The 21252-nt window shown below is 32.4% G+C and overlaps 1 protein-coding gene across 1 annotated transcript; it reads right to left on the bottom strand.

Moving 5' to 3' along the window:
* Window positions 1-5578: 5578 nt before the first annotated feature.
* LOC107483899 (uncharacterized) lies at window positions 5579-9757 on the bottom strand. Its single transcript, XM_052260493.1, has 9 exons — window positions 9497-9757; window positions 9191-9315; window positions 8326-8391; window positions 7781-7834; window positions 7635-7697; window positions 7314-7376; window positions 6061-6225; window positions 5787-5870; window positions 5579-5716 (listed from the first exon to the last, which is right to left on the bottom strand). The coding sequence occupies exons 1-9, from the start codon at window positions 9675-9677 to the stop codon at window positions 5579-5581; spliced, it is 939 nt and encodes a 312-aa protein (XP_052116453.1). The 5' UTR covers window positions 9678-9757.
* Between the last annotated feature and the right edge of the window lie 11495 nt (window positions 9758-21252).

Here is a 21252-nt window from a genome sequence, read left to right as displayed (position 1 = left end):
AAATAAACAATGCCCTCAGAGTATACATCTTTTATAAATCCAATTACAAGAAAAAAGGGAATCACAATTTCGTCCACCATTTTCACTAGCTAACATTGGTCTTTGTTTATCCACCCAATTTTTCTCCCAGATATCAACAGAGCTTCTCCTTCCAACTCGCCAGCAAACTCTTTTTTCAAAAATTTCTCTTCCTTCAAACAGGTTTCACTAGGCCTATGATAGACTACTCCCCACCCTTGTCTTCAAAAAATTTGATTGTGCAAAATATATGCTTTTGAAAATTTTAGTAATTAAAGGAATAGATTTAGTGATGAATCTCCATCCTTACTTGCCCAGCATTGAAAGATTAAGCTCTTTGAGATCTTTAAAGCCCGTTCCCCCTTGATTTTTTGGTCTACACAAGGTGTTCCAACTGATCCATTGCATCCTTCTTTCATTTTGTCTCTGTCCCCACTAGAATTACATTAGCTATCTCTAAATGTCTTCTATGAATTTTTCAGGTAGTTTGAAATAGTCCAAGGTGTAGATAGGGATGGCTGCTCCAACCGTCTTAAACAGAATTTCTCGTCCACTCATCGGCAATAATGACCTCTTCTACTGCTGTAATTTCTTTGCGACTTTCTCTTTGACATAAGTAAAAGTTGATGTTTTGGATCTCTGCACTATTGTAGGAAGGCCCAAGTACTTATCCTGTGCTCTAACATTTGGCACTTGGAGTAAATATGCCAGACGGTTCCTCTCTTGTTGTGGAGTAATGCGACTAAAGAAGACAGCCGACTTTCTCAAGTTAAACTCCTGGCCACTTAGTCCTCCATATTTCTGTAGAATACTCAAAACATTTTGACATGAGGTAGAATTTGATTTTGTAAAGATAATAGAGTCATCAATAAAAAATAAATGACTAATAGAAGGGCAACCCCTATTAAGCCTCAAACCAATCAACCCATTATTCTATTCTCTTTTGTGAAGCAAATGGCTAAGGCCATCTACACAAAGAATGAGTAGGTAGGGAGAAAGAATTTCAACATGGCAGAGACCTCTTGTAGGTTTAAACAAATTCTTTAGTTGTTCATCCACAATAATAGAATAGGAAACATTAGTTACACACTTCTTAAGCTAATTAATCCACCAATTACAAAAACTCAATTGTTCCATCACCTTCCATAAAAACTCCAGTCCACCCTATCATATGCTTTACCCATGTCCAATTTAAATGCCATATCCAATCCCCATTCTTTTTATTCTTTAGATAGTGTATGTATTCATGAGCAATTAATACATTATTACTAATGAGTCTACCCTTATTGAAAGTTCTTTGATTGTCACTAATCATTTTATTCATAATAAACTACATACGATGTACCAATATCTTCAAAATAATCTTGTAAAACATCGAGCTAAGACTTATCGGTTGAACCTGGACCATAGTCGAAGCATTAGGGGTTTTTGGAATCAAACAAATATGAGAATGGTTGAATGATTTGAGCATTCTGCCACTTGAAAAAAAACTCATCACTACCTTCATTGTATCTTCTTTGATAGTATTTCAAAAAATTTAAAAAAATTGCGTCGTGAAACCATCATCTCCTAGAGATGAAAATGAATTCATTGAAAAAATAACTTTCTTCACTTTGGCCTCAGTTACTACCCTAGTAAGCATCCAGTTATTCTGTCCTATTATTTTTTCTCATAGTAGATATAACATTTGTAGGGTCCTCCACGACATCTGAATGAAAAATAGATTCAAAATACCTCTGGGCAACATTATGAATTCCTTTCGAATCTAAATGCAAAACTCTATCTTCATCTTTTAGGTTCTAAATTTTATTATATCTATTTTTAATCTGCGCTTTTGAATGGAAAAATATTGTATTTTGATCTCCATAGTTGAGTCATTGAACTTTTACTTTTTCACACCAGGAGCTTTCTTCTTTTAAGTATGCTTCTGCCAATTCCTCCTCCAGCACCATGATCTGACTTTTGTCTGCTTGAGCACCTTTTTTTTTCTTCTTTAAGGTGTTGTTTGGTATGATTGACTTTGTCAAAGAGTTATTTCCTTTTATTTTTTGCCATTCCACCAATTGGTGTTTGCATCTTTTCAGTTTTGAGAACAATTGGAACATTGGAGACCCTTGTACACCTACTTTCCACCCATCTCGGACAATCTGCCCTACTTCCTCTTCCTCACACCTCCTCTCTTGGAACCTGAAATGCTTTTTTATTTTTTGATGCTCCTCCTTTATGATTAACATGATATGTCTATGATCGGATCTTTGATCATTTAAATGGATGACAACAACTCTGGAGAAGGCTTCCAGCTAGCTTGGGGTGGCTAAACATTTGTCCGGCTATTCTTTGACTAAACTTTCTTCATGTTGTCGATTATTCTAAGTAAATCTACATCCTTCAAACTCCATACCACCATTCCTCCCATGTTTATGAAATTATTAAATCATTCAATAGACAGTCTTATTTTCATTCGCCCACCTTCATTTTCATGGTACGCTGTTATAGCGTTGAAGTCTCCTAAAACCACACATAGTTACCTTCCAAGGTTATCAATAGATTTAACAGCTCCTCATATTGTTAGTTTCACTGTCCTTTATCACCATGGAAGTGTATCCCAACCATATTCCACACCTTCCCTCCTACCCAATCCTCCCACCTCTAATGAATAAAGTAGTTTTCATACCTCTGCAACTATGTCGGCATTATTCTTCCAAGCTAATACTAAGCCTCTCACATTTCCTTGTGGTTCCACACAATGCATAAATTAAAAATCCCATTTCTTACAATGACTAGTCACCAACAAGTAATTGTTTTTAGTTTCGCATAGAAACAAAATCTCAAAAAAAAAAATGAGATCTTTGGATCTCTTGTATGTTGTAAACTGTTAGAAAATTTTTTAAACTCTGACAGTTTCACATCACTGTCTTCATGTGCCTTAGGGTGCCTTATTTGGATTGGCATCCTCCACCCATTTTAGCTAACTCTCATGTTTATTGGATTGTTTCTTCAGCTTTGCTTCCTCTTTCACACCAATATTTTTTCTTTTTTCACCACTCAATTTACTACTACTTCCCTCTCCTGACTTCCTCGCTAGATGTTTCAGTTTCATCGTTCTACGTTTCTGATTTTTTTTCATTGAATTTTTTATCAATATAAAAATCAGGACTTGTTGCAACTTCTAGATCTATCACCGCTTGGATTATACTTTTTTTGGGATTGGTGGAGCCACAATTTTCTTGTTGGTTGCTTCATTCAATTCAATAGTACGCTCTCCCAAAATCTGACTTTCATTAGAACCTTCCTATCCTCCACTTCCCATTTCTCCTGCACCTACTATTCAGCCAGTTGATAAGCGTTATTCAACTTCTTCTCTTCCTTTACTCGCCTGCAAATAAATTAGCAAACTCTTTTAATAGATTAACTGGTGTAGATCTATAAGACTTTTCTTTTAAGCTAGTCTCAATTATTGGCCTATTAGAATTTGAGTTCTCCTTTTGACCCATTATTCTCTAGCCCATTTGTTCTACTTTCAGCTAGCTCCTACCTTTCTTCCATAACCACCCCCTCCACCGAATCCTCTAAAAACTTCCGACAACTCCTTACTTCGTGGCTTAAATGTGCATAATAATTGCTCTGGAATCTCCCATAATTGTACCCATATCGGAACCAGAAATGTCATTGTGTTCTGTACCAAAGTCTTCAGACCATCTCTTCAGATTAATCAAATAATTCTTAAATAACCAGAGAACTCTTCTTTCAATGCTTAATAATTCAATTTTTTTTTCAAAGAAGAATTGAAAGACATTCCTCCCTAAATCCAGTACCTTAAAACTCTCTTGATGAGACCATATTACTCTCATTGCTCCTTTAATTGTACCCTCACAATGGCTTATTAGCTGGAACTCTAACTACTAAACTCTTGGCACAAATTTTTTAAACTCTCCTCTACTTTTTTTTTCATTAAAAAAGTTAACCATTTTCTCATCTTCTCGTACAGCATCATCTCTCCCCATATTCCTTCCTTCTCCATGAACATTCATTACTCTCTATTGGAGTACAATAAAATTTGAATTTTGGAAATCGATGTGAGATCGGCTGTGATGAGAAATTCTACTAGAGAAACTCTAGCAGAGCATTTTTTAACTCCAAAGGGCTTTTTAATAAGCTTTATATGTGATTTTTTGTTGTGCTTATCAAAATTAAAAAGTCTAATATAAAGTCATACATTAATTAATATCTAAATTTAATTCTTAGATTAATAGATGTTATGGTATTTTTAAAATTTAAAAACTATTCTACTAAATGCACTTATTGTTGCTTGTGCTTATTGAAAGCTATTTTTAATTTAATTTACCAAATATAGATATTACAATGTTTAAAAAACTATATTTTTAAAATTAATTTTTATAAAGTATTTTTAAAAAATAAAAACTTTATCAAATCAAACCATAATCTAACAACTAAGAATAAATAGAAATTGTGCCAAGGGCACAAGCATCATACCATTTTCTTTACTGTATGCATTGTATGCATTGTTTTTATGTGAAGTTAATAATTGAGAATTATTAAATAATAATAATTTAGTCAAATATGTTAAATTATCTAATATATTCAACCAACAACTTTATATAAAAATAATACTACATATGAATTTTCACCTTTCTTTTAAGGGTTGAAGTGTAGAAAGTAAAAACTTAACTTCTAAGATAAATTAACTACAATATCGGCTCCAAAGATTTAAAATCTTATATTCTCTTTCTTATATCTTTTATTCACCAAAATCCCCTAAAATAAGTGAAATAATTATAATTTCAAAATTTAAATTTCATAAAAAAATTTGGACAATATTATTCGTAGAAATTATTTCTTTTATATTACAAATTATCCAATTATCAATAACACAATGATTAATTAGAAAAATTAAAATATTGTTTCCTCGATTAATAAAAACATTCTTAAACAATACTACTATAGTATATATAAATAAATTTTCTTATTAAGTTTTTGTTTTTACATATAATATGATCGTTTTACTTTTTATTTATTAAATAATTTGTGTTATTCATGTATAATCTTTTTTATTTACTTAAGCTACTCTTATTTTTTAATAAAAAAAGTACTATTTATATACTATCAATCACCAAAATTAGCCATCTTATATTTATGTATAAATACATTTATTGTTTATATGATTTTTAATATGTATTTTATATTCTAATATATATTTTATAGTAGTGACTGATTTTAGTATGCATGTAATATAGTTGTTTTTAATATTCAAACCTTAAATATTTACTAAAAAACCAAACATCAAACCCAAAATATCTCAACACTTTTGGAATGATCCTAAAATTTTAGCTTCGCACAAATTTGGATGATCAAGTGTATCAACCTAGAGTCAATTCATGAATCTTTGTCTAATAAAATGAGAAAGTACCCATCACTTGGTAACCAAAATATATAATGGCCCATCCATGTAATGAAGATTCTTTTAACGTATCATGTTATATGCATTATAACAAAATCTAGCTAGATATATACCCTCCAAACACCATAGAATGAGAGCCTTTCAGCCATTCCGCAAGTCATGAAATAGTGTAATGATTTTCTTGATTATAATTCCAAGGATCACAAGTGTTGTATCAAAGTAAATCTTGGCCATGGTTGCAATTTGATTCATATAAGGCTTAGCATAATTGTACATCTCCTGTCAAGAATTACAGACAATATTGGTAAAATTTCCACCATATAATAATTATGTACAAAAAAAAGGGAACAGCTTGAGAACTTATAAAGTCAAAGTAAGACTTGAGATTATACATGAAATTCAGCACATGAGGCTTCAAAACTGGTATCAGTTCCTTCCAAGAAAAAAAAAAAGTTAAATAAATAAATAAAGTGTTTTAATCAAGCATATACAGTGCGTTTAGATTTTTAGTTCTTAACGAAGACTTACAAGGGTAAATAAGATTTTTAGTTCATTACTACTGCATCATGCTTAGCTATAAGAAATTGAAGAAGAAAAGAGGTATAATTTAGATTTATTCATACCTGCATGAAGGGGGTGGCTGCTCTTTGCAACTTCACAAAATTTGATAGTAAAATGTTCTTGGACGCTTTATAGGCCTCAACAGTTTCAGCACTTAGAATATCATAGTGAGACTTAAGATTGGATTTGAATGTACACACTTGATTCTTCAAGAATGGCATCCACTCCTTCAGATAAACCAATAAAAAAAAATAAGCAGTGATTATTTTAGTCTTGGAATTTATTGCGATTTACAAGTCATTGACCACAAACTCATATATCATGAAGGTTTAGAAACATTTTGGTCAACCTGGTTCTAACTATAATGAGCAAAACCCCAAATTTTTCCTCAAAAAATCCTTGTGCTATTGAAAAGTTTAGGAGATCAATTTGGTTTTCGAAAGAGTTGCTAAAACGTTAATTTAGTTCTCTAAGTATTTGTGACATCATTTTTTAGTTGTTGAATGATTAAAATTCATTATAAATTAATTCTAAAATTTTTGAACTTTTGGACTAAATCTAACTAAATTGATGTCACATATCTTTCAATGACTAAGTTGAAGAACTCTTCTGATTGAAGTTTTCTAACTTGATATAATTTGGATAAAAATACTACATCTATTATAAAGTAAACTTAGACAATAGATTGGTTAGTCCTGGCTACAAATTTGAAATACGTTTAAGTGTTTTCCTCTTCGCTGTTAGCCTGTTATCACATATTATTCCAAACATCTTAGGAAGGGAGGAATCTCAGAGCAACAATTGTGTTGTTTCAATGTGACCTCAATGTCACGCCGGATTTCAAGTTGTGAAATTAGCCATTAATACTTGCATCAGGTTAGGCTGTTTACATTACACCTTTTGGATGCGGTTTTTCTTGGACCCTACATATACTACGAATGCTATGAAAAGGACTGCCTTTTTGTTCGAAACATCTTAGATATATGAATGAAAATCATTACCATCAAACCAAGTAGTTTATTCAAGAAGGATAATCATATCCCCAAAAAATCAAACAGAAACTAACATACTCAGTGTTGCCTATTAGTTGACCTTGATGAAGGAACAAAAAGATGAAGGAATTTAATTGAGTGAGATCAAATCCTTTTAACTTCCATCACCATAAAAATATTGGTGATGCATTATATGGTCTTCATTCTAGACATTATGTTATGACAAATACCAGTTTTCCAAGCTTGAAATGAATAAAAACTTCACTCGGACAATTCATATGTGGAGCAAGTAATTAACAAGTATTAAGCCATAAATTACTTACAGTCTTAACCATTTCAATGCAAAGGCCAGCATCCCTTAGCACTTGAGACATTTTCAAGAAGATCTGGGAGTTAACCAAATGGAAAAGAAGAAACATCATCAAATCATGCAGTTTTCAACAACAACAATAACAACAAAGCCTTATCCCACTAGGTGGGGTCGGCTACATGGATCAAACGAAACCATTACACCCTATCATGTATCATGTCTACGGTGAGACTATTGACTCATAGATTTCCTTTGACCACCTCATGTATGGTCTTTTTAGGTCTTCCTCTCAAATCATGCCCTTTTCAAGTTGTAATTAAATAAATAAACAAACCATTTGAAAGCATTTGTCCAAGTTTGGCCTCCAATAGTTGTTCCACTCAGCCAATATGAAAGACTGCAGCTTAAGCGATTAATTAGTCAATGGAAGTAAACTCTATTTCTTCATGGCTATGCATACACTACAAGCTAAAAAGCTACCTGAAAATGACTTAAGTTGACATCTTGATACTCAGGAAGCCAACCTTGAAAATCCTGATTAATATATAAATCATGATTAAATTGGAACAAAGTTGCATACAGAAGAAACTCTTCTTGAAGATATGATGCTGATAGTAATGCTTAAATAAGCAATCACTAGTCAGTTAAAGTAGCTCAAAAGGTCAAATGTGTTTAACACATTGATATACTTTAATCCCTCTTTAATCTATGTATAAACTTTCATAGTTGCATTCCTGTTTTTTTTTTATCCGTTTACAAGGGATTCATCATATGTCGTCAACCCAAACTGACAGGGAAAATTAGACAATAATTCGTTCTTCGTGGGAATCAGACCTCCTTGAGCGACAACTAACCTAAACTACACTGATTCGTTAAAAATTTCTTCTCTTCATGTTGCCTTAGACATTCTAGAACATTCTCAAGTGGCTACTTAACCACTTTATTCTTTTTACATTTTAATTTATAAAATGGTGCAAAAATAAGTGATTGTGCTTGATAGGAAAGCATTGTAATACACAACAAACCTGCTTCTCAGGCTCAATATCTGGAGAATCTAGTCCCCTCGTCTCGCCTTCTTCGGAACCTTTTGGCTAAAAATTAGCAAAGATGATTAGCAATGTAAGTTATCCAATTTCTCTACAGAAAGATAAACCAGTACACTCTCAAAAACATGCTCATAAAATTTGTTTTTTCATTATTATCACAACAAAACCCTACAACTTTCTTTCAATGATAAACTCAGCTAATTATTAGATTTGATTCAGTTGATATCCTTGAGATTGGTATACCATAGCGATTCCCCTTCTTAACCCTGAAGTTCTGGTTAGGTAGTAACCTATCTCTGATTCTTTGACTCACGCTATCCGTGGTTTTTGAATAAATCTAGTGCAAGTGAGAAATATTTTTGTCTATACTATTGAAGATTGATTAGAGTTTTCTTAACTTAGTTAGAGATTTAATGAAATGACTTAACCATTTGTACAAAGTTAGTTTCACACTCAATCTATGTAAACATGCTCTTCACTTGCATTACTTCTTCTATTATTAGTAAAATTAAAAATCACATTCTTCAGTTTTCCTTCCATTCTCTAAACACTCTGGTTATATTTCTCACCAGTTTGCCTATATCTCTGAAATATATACCTTATGTTTTCCTGTCTTTGGATTACAAAAGAAATATACAATTGAGTATGTATAATTATTATTTACATTGAAAATATCCACATTTTACTGTATTGTCTTCCTATGAAGTTGACAGGTTTGACTAAAATACCATCTAAAGCTTCTCATCTGTCAACTTCCAACTGCATGCGTGTGAGTTTTCACCAATGTTTATAATATTTTTAAGGCTCTAGAACATTACTTAACTGATAAATATACAAAGCCCACCTGAATAGAATCCATCGTATTCTTTATGGGTGCAATATTTTCTTGCTCCAAAATCACATTCTCCATTTGAGCAACATCATCCTCCTTACTCTGCAATTCATGGTTAATCTTCTCAATGGAGGATTCTTCCATGATGTAAAATGAAAAATAGATATCAAAACAACAATCACAATTAAGCATGCAATAGAAAAAAATTAAGAAGAATGCAGATACTATTTGTTTTTAAAGTGCTTAAAAAAATTATTGGCTTTCACATATGATCGTTGCTCGGGTGACAAAATCTGCAGAAGAGGGGAAAAGATTGACCTAAAAGTGAAAGCTTTGAGTTGAGTCGATGAAGCTGAATGGTGAGAGAGAAAAGATGCTGTTGGTGCTGACGCTGTCGGTGGAGTAACATTGTGATGGGTACGAAGGAGACGAATAACACAATGAAGATTATTGAGAGCATGAACGAGGGCGTTGAAGAAGAACAATTTTTCTTTTTCATTATGATGTGAAGAAGAACCAGAAGACGAAGAAACAGAGCAATGAGGCAGAGGAACAGGCAAAGATGAACCAATCTTTTAAACTTTAAATTGTTTTTCTTTTTACAAATATCAAAGTGGTGTTTGAGAATTTAAATAGGTCCTTCACGTTTTTATATTTAATTTTTCGGAAATTTGAAAATACATTTTAAGTTTTTAAATTTTTTAAAATTTAGATATATTAAATTAAACGTGACTCTTGTTATATTAATTTAGTTGATACATTAGATAAATTAAACTCAGAATCGATATATTTAAATGTTTGCAGGTCAAAATGCCATAGATCGATTTATTTTTTTAATTTATGAGAAAAAAATTTTAGAAGATACATAATAATCTTAAAAATATAATAAAAACAACAACAAAAAAATTTCATACAAAAAAAATTAACATTACCTACCTTTTGGTGCATATTATTTGTTGAATATTTAAAATATTTGTCATTTCACCTCAAGTAAATTAGACTTTTTTGTAAATTAAATTGAAGGGACAAGCATAATATAATTATTCAGAATAAATTTCACTATTTATAATTTACTCCACAAAATACGCTTTTAAATTAATTGGTATCTAATATTATCAGATTATCCTATTTTAATTATTATTTTCAAATTGTCTTTATATAAATCGATGTAAGTTAAAATGATTAAATCGTTTGAGTTAAATTGATTTGTTATATCCTACTAAATCATTCTAAGATAAATTGACTAAATAGGAACATACATTTCTATAGTCATTCAGTTTATCTTAAACCTATTTATTAGGAATAAAAAATATAAATAAATTAAATGTGTGTGCACAGACCCGATTCGGCTCGAAGGCCCGACCCGGTCCTGAACACTTTAAGAACTAATTTGGAGTGATTTTATTGGGTTTATGGTCGGATACGGGTCTCAAAAATAGACCCGGTCATTATTTCGGGCCATAGCTCGGGTCACCCGAAGTCGGCCCGGTGGCCCGGCCATCATACACAATTAATATTTTGTATTATTACTATTCTTACGTGAAATTTAAGTATTGTAAACCTTAATATTTTGTGTTATTAGTCATTATAAGACTATAAGTTAATGTTTTATGTTTAGAATGCATAAGATTTTAGACTAATATATAAGATTGTGTTATTTGTATTGATTTAAATATTTGGTATTATTAGACAATATTAGTATTGATTGTGGTTATGCTTTAATATTAATTGTGGTTATACTTTAATTTTAAAGAATGGTTGGTTCTTGTTATATTTTTCTAAGTGAATTTTACCATGTTAACTAATGGTTGGAGCCTTGAAAATTTGGATATTTTTACATACTAGTTTACAAGAAGGTATCAACGTAATGTAATGTTAACAGCCCGGTTTTCACCCGGTATAATTGTGGCCCGAAAGTGTGTTTGTTTCATCGGGTCTAGGGCCGGGTTCGGGTCTAATAAATAGACCCGGTGCATATTTCGGGACGGATCTGGGTCACATCAAACCCGGCTTCACCCGGTCCATGTGCACCCCTAGTTTGTAAATAGGAATTTGCATAAAATTGATTTTGCAAACTTGAGTTAAAGTGATTTATGTTTGGTAACTTTTGTATCAAAATTGATTATAGTAAAATAAATGTTGTTTGACTTATACTATTCAAAATCACTTTTAAATAAAAAATTACTAAAATAGACCTCAACTTAAATAATTTTTTTATATTATCCTATCATTTTAATTTAGATATTTCAATAATCTTATTCTTAATATTAATTTGGAATCCAACGTTTATGATTTTATTATTATCTATGATTAATTTTTTATTTAATTAATTTTTTTAATGAAAACATAATCTATATTATAAAAGATTATACTAAAACATAGTATATGAGAATTACAATTATAAAAGAAAATACTAAAAATAATAAAAAATTAAATATTTATTTTATAATAATTGAAACAAATCTGAAAATTTTTTATGATCTTTTTATATAATATATTTTTAGTATTTTTAGTACTCTTTTTTTAGTATGCTATAATTTTTTACTATTATTATTATTTACAGTTAAATTTTTGTTTAATTTACTTTACCTAATAGAATCAATAAATCATATTATAAAAAAAATAACAAACATTATACACAAAAATCACAATTATAAAAGTGTATAATATCAACCAAATAGTTGAAAAAAATAAAAAATAAAAAATAAAGCTCGTATAAATAGAAATAACAAGAATTTTATAAATAATATAATAACATGAAGGATAAAGTGGTAAAAGATAAATAAATGGTTAGTATCCATGGTTAAAAGCCCGTTAAAAAAACGCAGAAGATAAAAATAGTTGCTTCTTATAAACGTTGGTTTTGGTAGTAAAATCACTTCTGCGTTCATAGAAAAAAAATTTGCCAAACCAAAAAATTAAAATTTTCAAGAAATCTAAACATACTTCTTCTCTTTCAATGAATTTTCAAACACATCCTAATTCAACTTAAACCGATTTATTAAGAGGTTCAACGTTTATATAAACGACTCTACTACATCACATAATTATTATTCCACAATCAATATGTTATACCTAACTAATTAAAAGAAGCATTCAAATTATAAAAAATTATTTAATATTTATAAAACTAATCTAATTCGATAAATATTAATCATATGATGAGACTACATATGTATTTGACTAGAAGAATAAAAAATCTTTTTATCTAGAATCATTTAATTCGATTATATCCAATTCGAAAAAAAAAAATTGAATGCAATTATTTAACTGTATAAGAGAAAATTTAAACTTTATTTTAATAAATATAAAATAAGTGTTTTGAAAATTTAAATTTTTTTATGTTTTCTATAAAAAGTTTTCATTAGTAACCTCAATATAAGCCCAAAAAAAATATCATTTAAGAAGATTATCACTTAAAATTCTAAAAAAATAAAACAGCCAACAGGCCATTAGTATTGTGATTTTTGTACAATATTAGTCAAGAACTATAACCTATCAACTTTGAATTTTTATTTTATTTTTTTTTAATTTTCGAGTGTTCTTGATCTACTTTAAAGGAAACTAATGATTAATTTCCTCTGTTGCGAATAAAAGTGAAAAATGGGCCAGTTTATTCCGTCCTACCAAAAAATCTGTCACTAAATGGGGTTTTCGCTCGGCCTCACTTTTTTGAATGGTCCAAAAATTCATGTCCGCCTTGTCTAATGGTTCTAATGGTGGCTGGGCTGTCTGTCCAAGCCTGTCACAGTGCATGCGTTATTTTTTCCCCTCATTCTTACCTAGAAGAATAAAAAATTATGAAAAAGTTGCTAACAACAAACCAAATAAAACTCGTATATGAATTCATGAACAATAGTCAAAGAAAAAATAGTAGGAAACAAATAAATAAACAAATGAATACACAAATAATCTGGATACATGAACACAAGTGAATAAAGCTATTTCGTTATTAGAGTTTCTTTCCTTTTTTTCCGTTCTATTTTTGTTTCTCTCTTCCTTGTCCTTTAATATAAATGTTACGCATTATGAAGAAAGAATATGATACAAATTAAACGTACAAAATATCAAACCAATAAGTCCAAAATTCATACAAATAATTCGTAGGAATCAATTTCAATATACAATATTTACATAAAAATTAACAAGGTCAGAAGAATCATTATCCTGAAAAGGAACATTGTTAGTGAATAACATTATTTCTTTGAATCAATGGTCATTAGAAGAGTTTTTAATTTAAATAAATTTTTAAAAAATTAAGGTTCAATCATTTTTGTTTTGAAATAAAGGCAAATTAAATTTTACGCTGAGTATTAAAATTTGAATAAATATCTAATTTGATCTCTTAAATTCAAATTTTGCATCAATTAAATTCTTAACTTTCGTAAATGACCAATAACGTCGCTTAAATTGAGAAACGTAAATCTACGTTCATCCCTGACTGCACTGTTATGTACTGTGTTTGACATTCTAGTTGTACACTAATGTACTCAAATTGGTCTCCAAATTTGTTTTCTAATATCAAATTAGTCCATTTTGAATTATAAAATCCTGACTCCCCCTTCGCCCCAATTTTTATCATCTCTTCTTAAAATTTAAGATAGTTAGGATTTTATAATTTAAAATAGACTAATTTGGGTATTAGAAAATAAATCTAGCGATCAATTTGAGTCCGATTCAACTTTTATCAATTGGAATATCAAGCTGGTACTTAACAGTACACATCAGCTCCGTTAAGTCGACAGTTCATTCAGATTTCTCAATTTAAGGAATGTAGTTGGTCATTTACAAAAGTGAGAGTTTTAATTGATATGCGATTTAAATTTTGAGGACCAAATTGGACATTTACTCATTAAAATTTGTTTTGATTTCCTAATGCATATATGAGAGAGGTTGGAGAGAAGTTGGAGAGAGCAGATGGTGTCGAAAAAAGAGTAGACGCGTGCTTGGTTGACAATGGTATTGGTGACACGTGCGTAGCGCAAGTGATACTGGCGACAGAGCTAGAACGTACCAAAGACGAGGAGTGGAGTATGGTAGAGGACACCTTTCTTTACTCTTGTGGGAAAAAGTTTGAGAATGAGAATAAGCTAAGGATTAGTTTTTTTCTCCTTCTCTACAGTTACGTGGAGTACGAGGAGTACGTATTATTTTAAATTGCTCTGTTAGGTTTTTCCTAAAACAGAGTTCATGTGCCGTCTAGGTCAATATTTGACTTTTGTCATGACAGGATAATAGAACAGAATAACAGAAATTTTGTTGAGTCACTTAGCAAATAGTTAGTAATTAGTTAGTGGTAACAGGTGCAGCAAGTCACGTGTCTCAACATATGTATATAAACTCTTATCAGTTGTAGCTGCTACACAATAATCAAATTCTCATTCTCTCATTCATTCATCTAAGCTTCATCTCTCTCTCACAACACTCTGAGTTACCGATACCATTTCATGGTATCAGAGCTCTAGGGTTTAATGGCAGAAACGTCTCAAGCCATGGCTATTCCACCACACGTAAGTGGAAGCATTGCTGTAAATCAACCAGCAGCAGTGGTGCACAGTTTTTCAATTCCGATTTCAATCAAGTTAGATGAGGAAAACTATTTTTCTTGGAAGGATCAAGCTGAAGCTTCCATCGAAGCTCATGAGCTTGTGGATTTCATCATTGGAGTGAATGTTCTAACACAATTTCGATCTGAAAAAGATAAAACGCGCTTTGAAGAAAATAGTTTTAAGACAGAACTTTCAAGATTAGATATTTGTAAGGCATTACCATCACCCACAATTACTTGCTCATTGCCATTGTAGCCTGTAAATTCAGAGAAGTTGCTTCTGTCAGGAGTCATGTGGTGTGTTGCGCCAGAATCCGGGTACCAATTTGGATCATAAACTGTTGCTTGATTTAGAGGAATGTTGCTCGTAGCAATATTAGCATTAGTTCTGCCAGTTGACTGAGTGCTTCCACCTCCACTACTGTTCTGATTATTGTATCTATACCAGCAATCACGAGCACTGTGACCTGCCTTGTCGCACACTTGACAAACTATTCTATCATAATTTCTTCCATAGCTGCCATAGTTTCCTCTTCCTCGTTACGGATTTGCTCGACCAGAGTTCATTCTGCCATTTTCTCATCCTCTTTGCAAGAAATCGCCTCTATTGCTTGAAAAATTCCTATATCCTTCTCTATCACGATAGGTAGATTCAGAATTGTATCTACGTTGTTGAGACGAATGAAATTGTGCAACATTTGCCACCATTGGTTCTGATTTCTTGAATTTCTCTAACCACTCTTCTTGTGCCATCAGCATTGCTTCCAATGCTCCAATTTGAAGAGGCGTGTCTCTGGTGTTGATTGATGTGATAAAGGAGCTATATTCTTTAGAGAGGCCTTCAAGAATGGCTTCAACATGTGCTGATTCACCAATTTGAGCTCCTATTGACACTAATGCATCCACATTTTTCTTTATTTCTAACAAGTAATTTGCCATTATACCTTCTTTCCTGTGTTACTGAGCTTTGCTCTCAATTGCCTGACCTTTTCTTTCATTTGTGCAGCGAAAAAGCCTTGAAGTCTCTGCCAGATCTGATGAGAGGTTGTACATCCTACCATTCTTGCTACAAATGATGGAGTCTTTGAGGCTAGGAGCCAGGTTTTCAATAAATAATCTTGCCTCTTCCAGATCTTGAATTCTGCAGTTACTATACCATTTCATGTCAATTCCTTTCTTTATTTCTTTTTTTTTACTCTCTTCTTTATTCCTTTCCTTTAATTCGCCATGAGAGTTCTTTCATGGAACTGTCGCGGTTTGAGGAGACCCTTGACTAGCCATAACCTTAAAGGGATGTATCAATCCCTCTCCCCCGAGATTGTGTTTATATATGAAACAAAAAACCAATCTCATCTGGTAAAAAGTAAGTTGAGTTCTTGTCATTTTACGGATTAGAGGATTGTTAGTCTGACGGGTACAGCATGTGAATTTGGCTTTAGCATGGAAGGAGGGCACAGCAGTTGAGATTCTTGTTAAAAAAGAGTTTTTCATAGCTACCAAGAAAATTGATCTTGCTTTGAACTATTCTTAGGGGCTGATTGGAGTACATTTAAATAGCTTGGATGGGATTTGGTCTACCCAATACATAGAACGTTCCTCTTTTGTACATTTCTTTTGAAAAGATTGTCATTATAGGTGATTTTAATGCTATAGTGAGTCTCGATGAGAAGGAATGAGGGGGGTTAAAATCAGTTTCATCTATTTCTGAATTTGTGAATTTTATTGATGGTGGTGGACTGAAGGACTTGGGTATGATTGGGAGAAGGTTCACCTGGACTAATAAGCGAGGAGGGCAGGACCAGATCAGGGAGCAGCTTGACCGTGCACTTGCATACGGTGAGTGGATGCATCATTTTTCATCAGCATCGTTGTCTCGTCTCACAGAAAATAGTTCAGATTATGCGCCTATCCTCCTTAATACAAATCCGGCCATAGAAAAATCTAAATGGTGGTTTAAGTTTCAAGAGAGGTGGTGTGGTTCAGAAGAAACATGAATAATTTTCACTGAACCTTGGAAGGAATGGGTGGATGGCTCAGTAATGTTTGTTTTGGCTAAAAAATTTAAGCATTATAGGCACCATATTGTTCAATGGCAGTGACAAAATAAATTTAATTCGAAGAAGAACATTGATGAACTCACATCTCAACTTGAAATCTTTAAGGAGGAGGGTATTATAGGGGGAGAACAGATTGAAGACTTGAAAAATAAACTTAAAGATGCATACTTTAGGGAAAAAAGCTACTGGAAAGAGAAATCTCGTGTAAAGTGGCTAAAAGAAGGGGACAGAAATACAAGTTTCTTTCACCAATCATTCCAATCTAGAATCTGGAGAAATAAAATTTAAAAACTAGAAAAGAATGATGGTACGCATGCTACCACCGTGAGAAAATTGCACAAGTAGCTGAAACATACTTCAAGGATATCTTCACATCGATTGACCAAGCTAATTTGACACATGCATTTGAAGATTTTGAAACCAAAGTTTCAGCAACCATGAACATAAAATTAATTAGACCGGTCAGTTTTGATGAGGTAAAACATGCGGTCTTTAGTGTTCACCCCTAGAGCGCCCCTGTTGATGATGGCTTTGAGGCTAAATTCTTTCAATTCTATTGAAGATTAGTAGGGAAGGATATTTTTAAGGTTGTCCGCAGTTTCTTTGTCAGTGGTAGACTACTCAAAAGCTTCAACTATACACAAATCTGTCTCATTCTTAAAATTCCTGATGCAAAGAATATGACACAAGTTAGACCCATCAAACTTTCTTCAGTTGTGTATAAGATTATTTCTAATGTACTAGTCTATCGACTACAGAAATTTATGACTTTGCTTATCAGCCCTAATCAGAGTGTCTTCATTAAGGGTAGATTGATTTCAGACAATGTCCTAATTGCTTATGAATGTATGCACTATCTAAAGACAAAGAAGAAAGGCCTATCGATTGAAATGGCTGTTAAATTGGATATGAGCAAAGCCTATGATCATGTTGAGTGGCATTTCTTTTGGTTCATTTTGGAGAAACTGGGATTTGAATCTAAGTGGATTGGTTAGATATAGGAGGTGGTGACTATAGTTTCTTAATCTGTCGTTGTTGAAGGTCAACCTTTTTGTTTTTTTTTTAAACTAAATAGAGGTATCCATCAAGAAGACCCTCTATCTCCCTAACTTTTTCTTTTCTGTGCAGAAGGATTATCCTTTTTTCTAAATAAGGCAGAGCAAAATGGTCTCATTGAAGGTATTCAGATCAACTGAAGATGTCCTACTGTTAATCATTTATTATTTGTGGATGACTCAATCCTTTTTTGCAAAGCATCAGAAAACAGTTGTGAAACATTCTCAGTCTTCTTCAGTCATACGAGGGATTCAGTGGCCAAAAAGTTAGTTTGCATAAATCAGCTCTATTTTTTAGTAATAATACTCCTCCTGCTGCTCGATTACTACTGGCTCGGAAATTGAAAATTGCTCATATTGGTGAATAGGATAAATATTTGGATTTTCCATCTATAGTCCAAAAATAAAAAAGGTCACCTTCAGAGAAATCAAGAACAAGGTGAGAAAGCAAGTTCAAGGATGAAAAAGGAAACTTCTCTCCTCTACAGGCAAGTATGTTCTAATCAAACCTGTTGGGGAGGCTATCCCAATTTATTCATTATGATGTTTTTATCTTCCTAACACTTTAATTAGGGAGATTCACAATATACTCTCCAAATTTTGATGGGTCAAAAAGGTACAGAGTGAAAAATAGCATGGGTTAGTTGGGATATTATGACAAGACTGAAATCGAAAGGTGGACTAGGTTTTAAGGACCTAGGGAGTCAGAATTTGGTGCTATTAGTAAAATAATATTGGAAAGTTGTCTCTCAACCACAATCACTCCTATTTAGACTCTTCAAAGGTAAATATTTTTGATACAGTTCTATAATGAATACAGTACCTTCGTGGGGGGTGGTCTAGCATATTGGAAGGGTGTAAGGTTGTTGAAAAGGGGCTGGTTTGGCAAGTTGCTGATGGTCCAGTATCCGAATCTTCAGAGATCTTTGACTTACTCCTCCACATCCTTGTGTTGTCTCTCCATCTAAAACTTTCAATCTGTAAAATCAACCACTGTTGATGGTCAATAACTTAATACTTTCTAATGGTTTGTGGAATCAAACTCTAATTTCTGAGGGCACTAGTCAACGTGTGCTAGCAACAACAATTGGGAGTGGAGAAGATAAAATTTATTGAGTCCCTTAATAAAAGTGGATTGTATGAAGTGAGTATTGGGTACCGTGTGTCTTATGGGTTCTCGCATCCTCCCATTGAATTTTGTCCAGAGATTATGAGACAACGAAATTTGTGGCGAGAACTGTGGAAGTTGAAAATCCCAACGAAGATTAAGATTTTTCTCTGGAGGGGCTTCTATAAAAAACTTCCAGTGCTACAAAAGTTTCATCATCACATCTCATTGATTCAACTTACCTGCCAAAGAGGCTTACAATTCCCAAAAACAATCAATCATTGTATTTTCCAGTGTGAAAACTCAAAGGATATTTGGTCAAAATGGGTTTACCGGCTGCTAGAAGGGGCACCGAAGACTCTGATTTCTATGTTAAGTGGAACTCGAGAATAGAGGTCTTGCGTACCCAAACCAATAGCACCTCTCAAAGGATGATGATGGTGATTTTGAGCTCGTCTTTATAGAAGGTAGGAACAAATTCATCTTTAATAATGTATCAACTAGTGTGGAAGAGATAATAGCGTCAACTTTAAAGTTGTGAAAGGAGCTTCAACAAATTTACAATTTCTAATTGATGAGCATTTTACTTTTTTATTTTTTTATTAAATTATTATATGATGTTATATCTATAGTAGAACATTAGAAGTCCTCTTTTTTTTTTTTGCTTGTCCTATATATAAACACCTATATGTCTTTTACATTTTATGACAAGTAAACTAACTATTTGACTAATCTAATTTGTTTTAGAAATTAGGGAAAATTTTTTTATTCAAAAGCGGTATGATTAAGTTGTGTTGGTAAATGGAAAAAAAAACTAAAAGATAAACAGATGAGTCCTGCCAGACTTGTCCACACGGTGCCTATGCCCAAGCTTACGGAACAAGCAATGTAAGTTAGGTAAACAATTATTGTTGGCGGTCAAAAAAATCTAGTCCAACCCACCTTATTAGCGAGTTAAACAAACCAACCCAACTAGTTTACCACTCCTAATGGCAAACACTCTATTTGTAGAGCATTGTTTCTTTTGAAAGATTGTATTAATCATTAAAGGTATAATCATGCATTTATGTTTAGTCGCTATTTTTTTAACTTAGCAACCGAATTAACAACGAAAATAAAAAAAAACTTTTAAAGTATGTTGGTGGCTAAATCGGTTGCTATTTTTAATTTAGCGACAAATATAAAAAACAAGCTTAATGGTAGTTAGGTGCTAAATCGGTTGCTAAGAAGTTGGTCGCTAAATCGGTTGCTAAGTGTTAAGAGAGCAACCGATTTAGCGACCAACTATAAAATGCTGGTTTTAAAGCATTTGGTCGCTAAATTAGTTGTTATTTTATAATCTAGCGACCGAATAACAATTGACTTAAAAAATGTTAATAAAATAGTCGGTCGCTAAGGTATCTGTCACTAAATCGGTTGCTAAGGGTTAATATAGCGACTGATTTTAGCAACCGTAAGAATCAGAGTTTTTTACGTAAAACTGTTTTAATAAAAATAATAATTTTAGTATCCGTAATAGATTCAAAATTTAAAAGTTTTAATTTGAAAATATAAAGGTGAAATTTGATTTCAATGAATTTTTCTGAGTTGGAAAATGTATATTTTTTGAAAACATTTTTGTAAAAATGAATACTAGCGCTTAGGCTGGCAATATCGGCTCTAACCTGTCCAGTACTGTGTATTTTGGAAAATTGATTTATTATTTTGAAAGGACAAAAAATAATTTAGAATTGAAAACCGAGCACTAATCTTAAAGGCTTTGGCCTAAAGTGAGCAAAACGAACCTAAAACGCTAACGAGTTGGATCGGGTCCAACATATATATGGTCTATTAATGAGCAATCAACTCATTTTTCACCCCCATATGAGAAAGAGCTCGGATTGAGAGAGGAGAGGTGAGGGTTGGTGACACTATTCATCATCATCTTTCGGGACCCATAACTTGAGCTACGGCACTCCGATTGAGGAGCCGTTTGCGGCCACGCAAAACTCTCGTTGAGGTCTTCATTTCTATCTAAGAAAATATGGTAAAAAATTGTGTCTGAAGCTCCAATTTCCAGCCCTAGAATTCTGCATTTTTGGAGTTATAATTTTGAGTAGATTTTATGGTTTTCCTTGTTTAGGTGATCTCTAGCAGTGGGTAATTGTTAGATTTTATCCCTAATCTCGTTGGGTAAAGTAAGGTTTCACTAAACTCTTGTGTTTAGTTATTTTGTGTATCTTAGATTTTGATTTTGATATATATGATGTTAGTTTGAGTTTTGGTGGCTTTTTGGTGAGTTGAAAGCTTGTTGGACTCCAATTTTT

This window comes from Arachis duranensis, chromosome 4, assembly GCF_000817695.3.
Source record: "Arachis duranensis cultivar V14167 chromosome 4, aradu.V14167.gnm2.J7QH, whole genome shotgun sequence".
NCBI classification, from domain to species: domain Eukaryota; kingdom Viridiplantae; phylum Streptophyta; class Magnoliopsida; order Fabales; family Fabaceae; genus Arachis; species Arachis duranensis.
The sequence above is the reverse complement of the archived record's forward strand: the minus strand, read 5'-3'. Positions and strand labels throughout refer to the sequence as shown.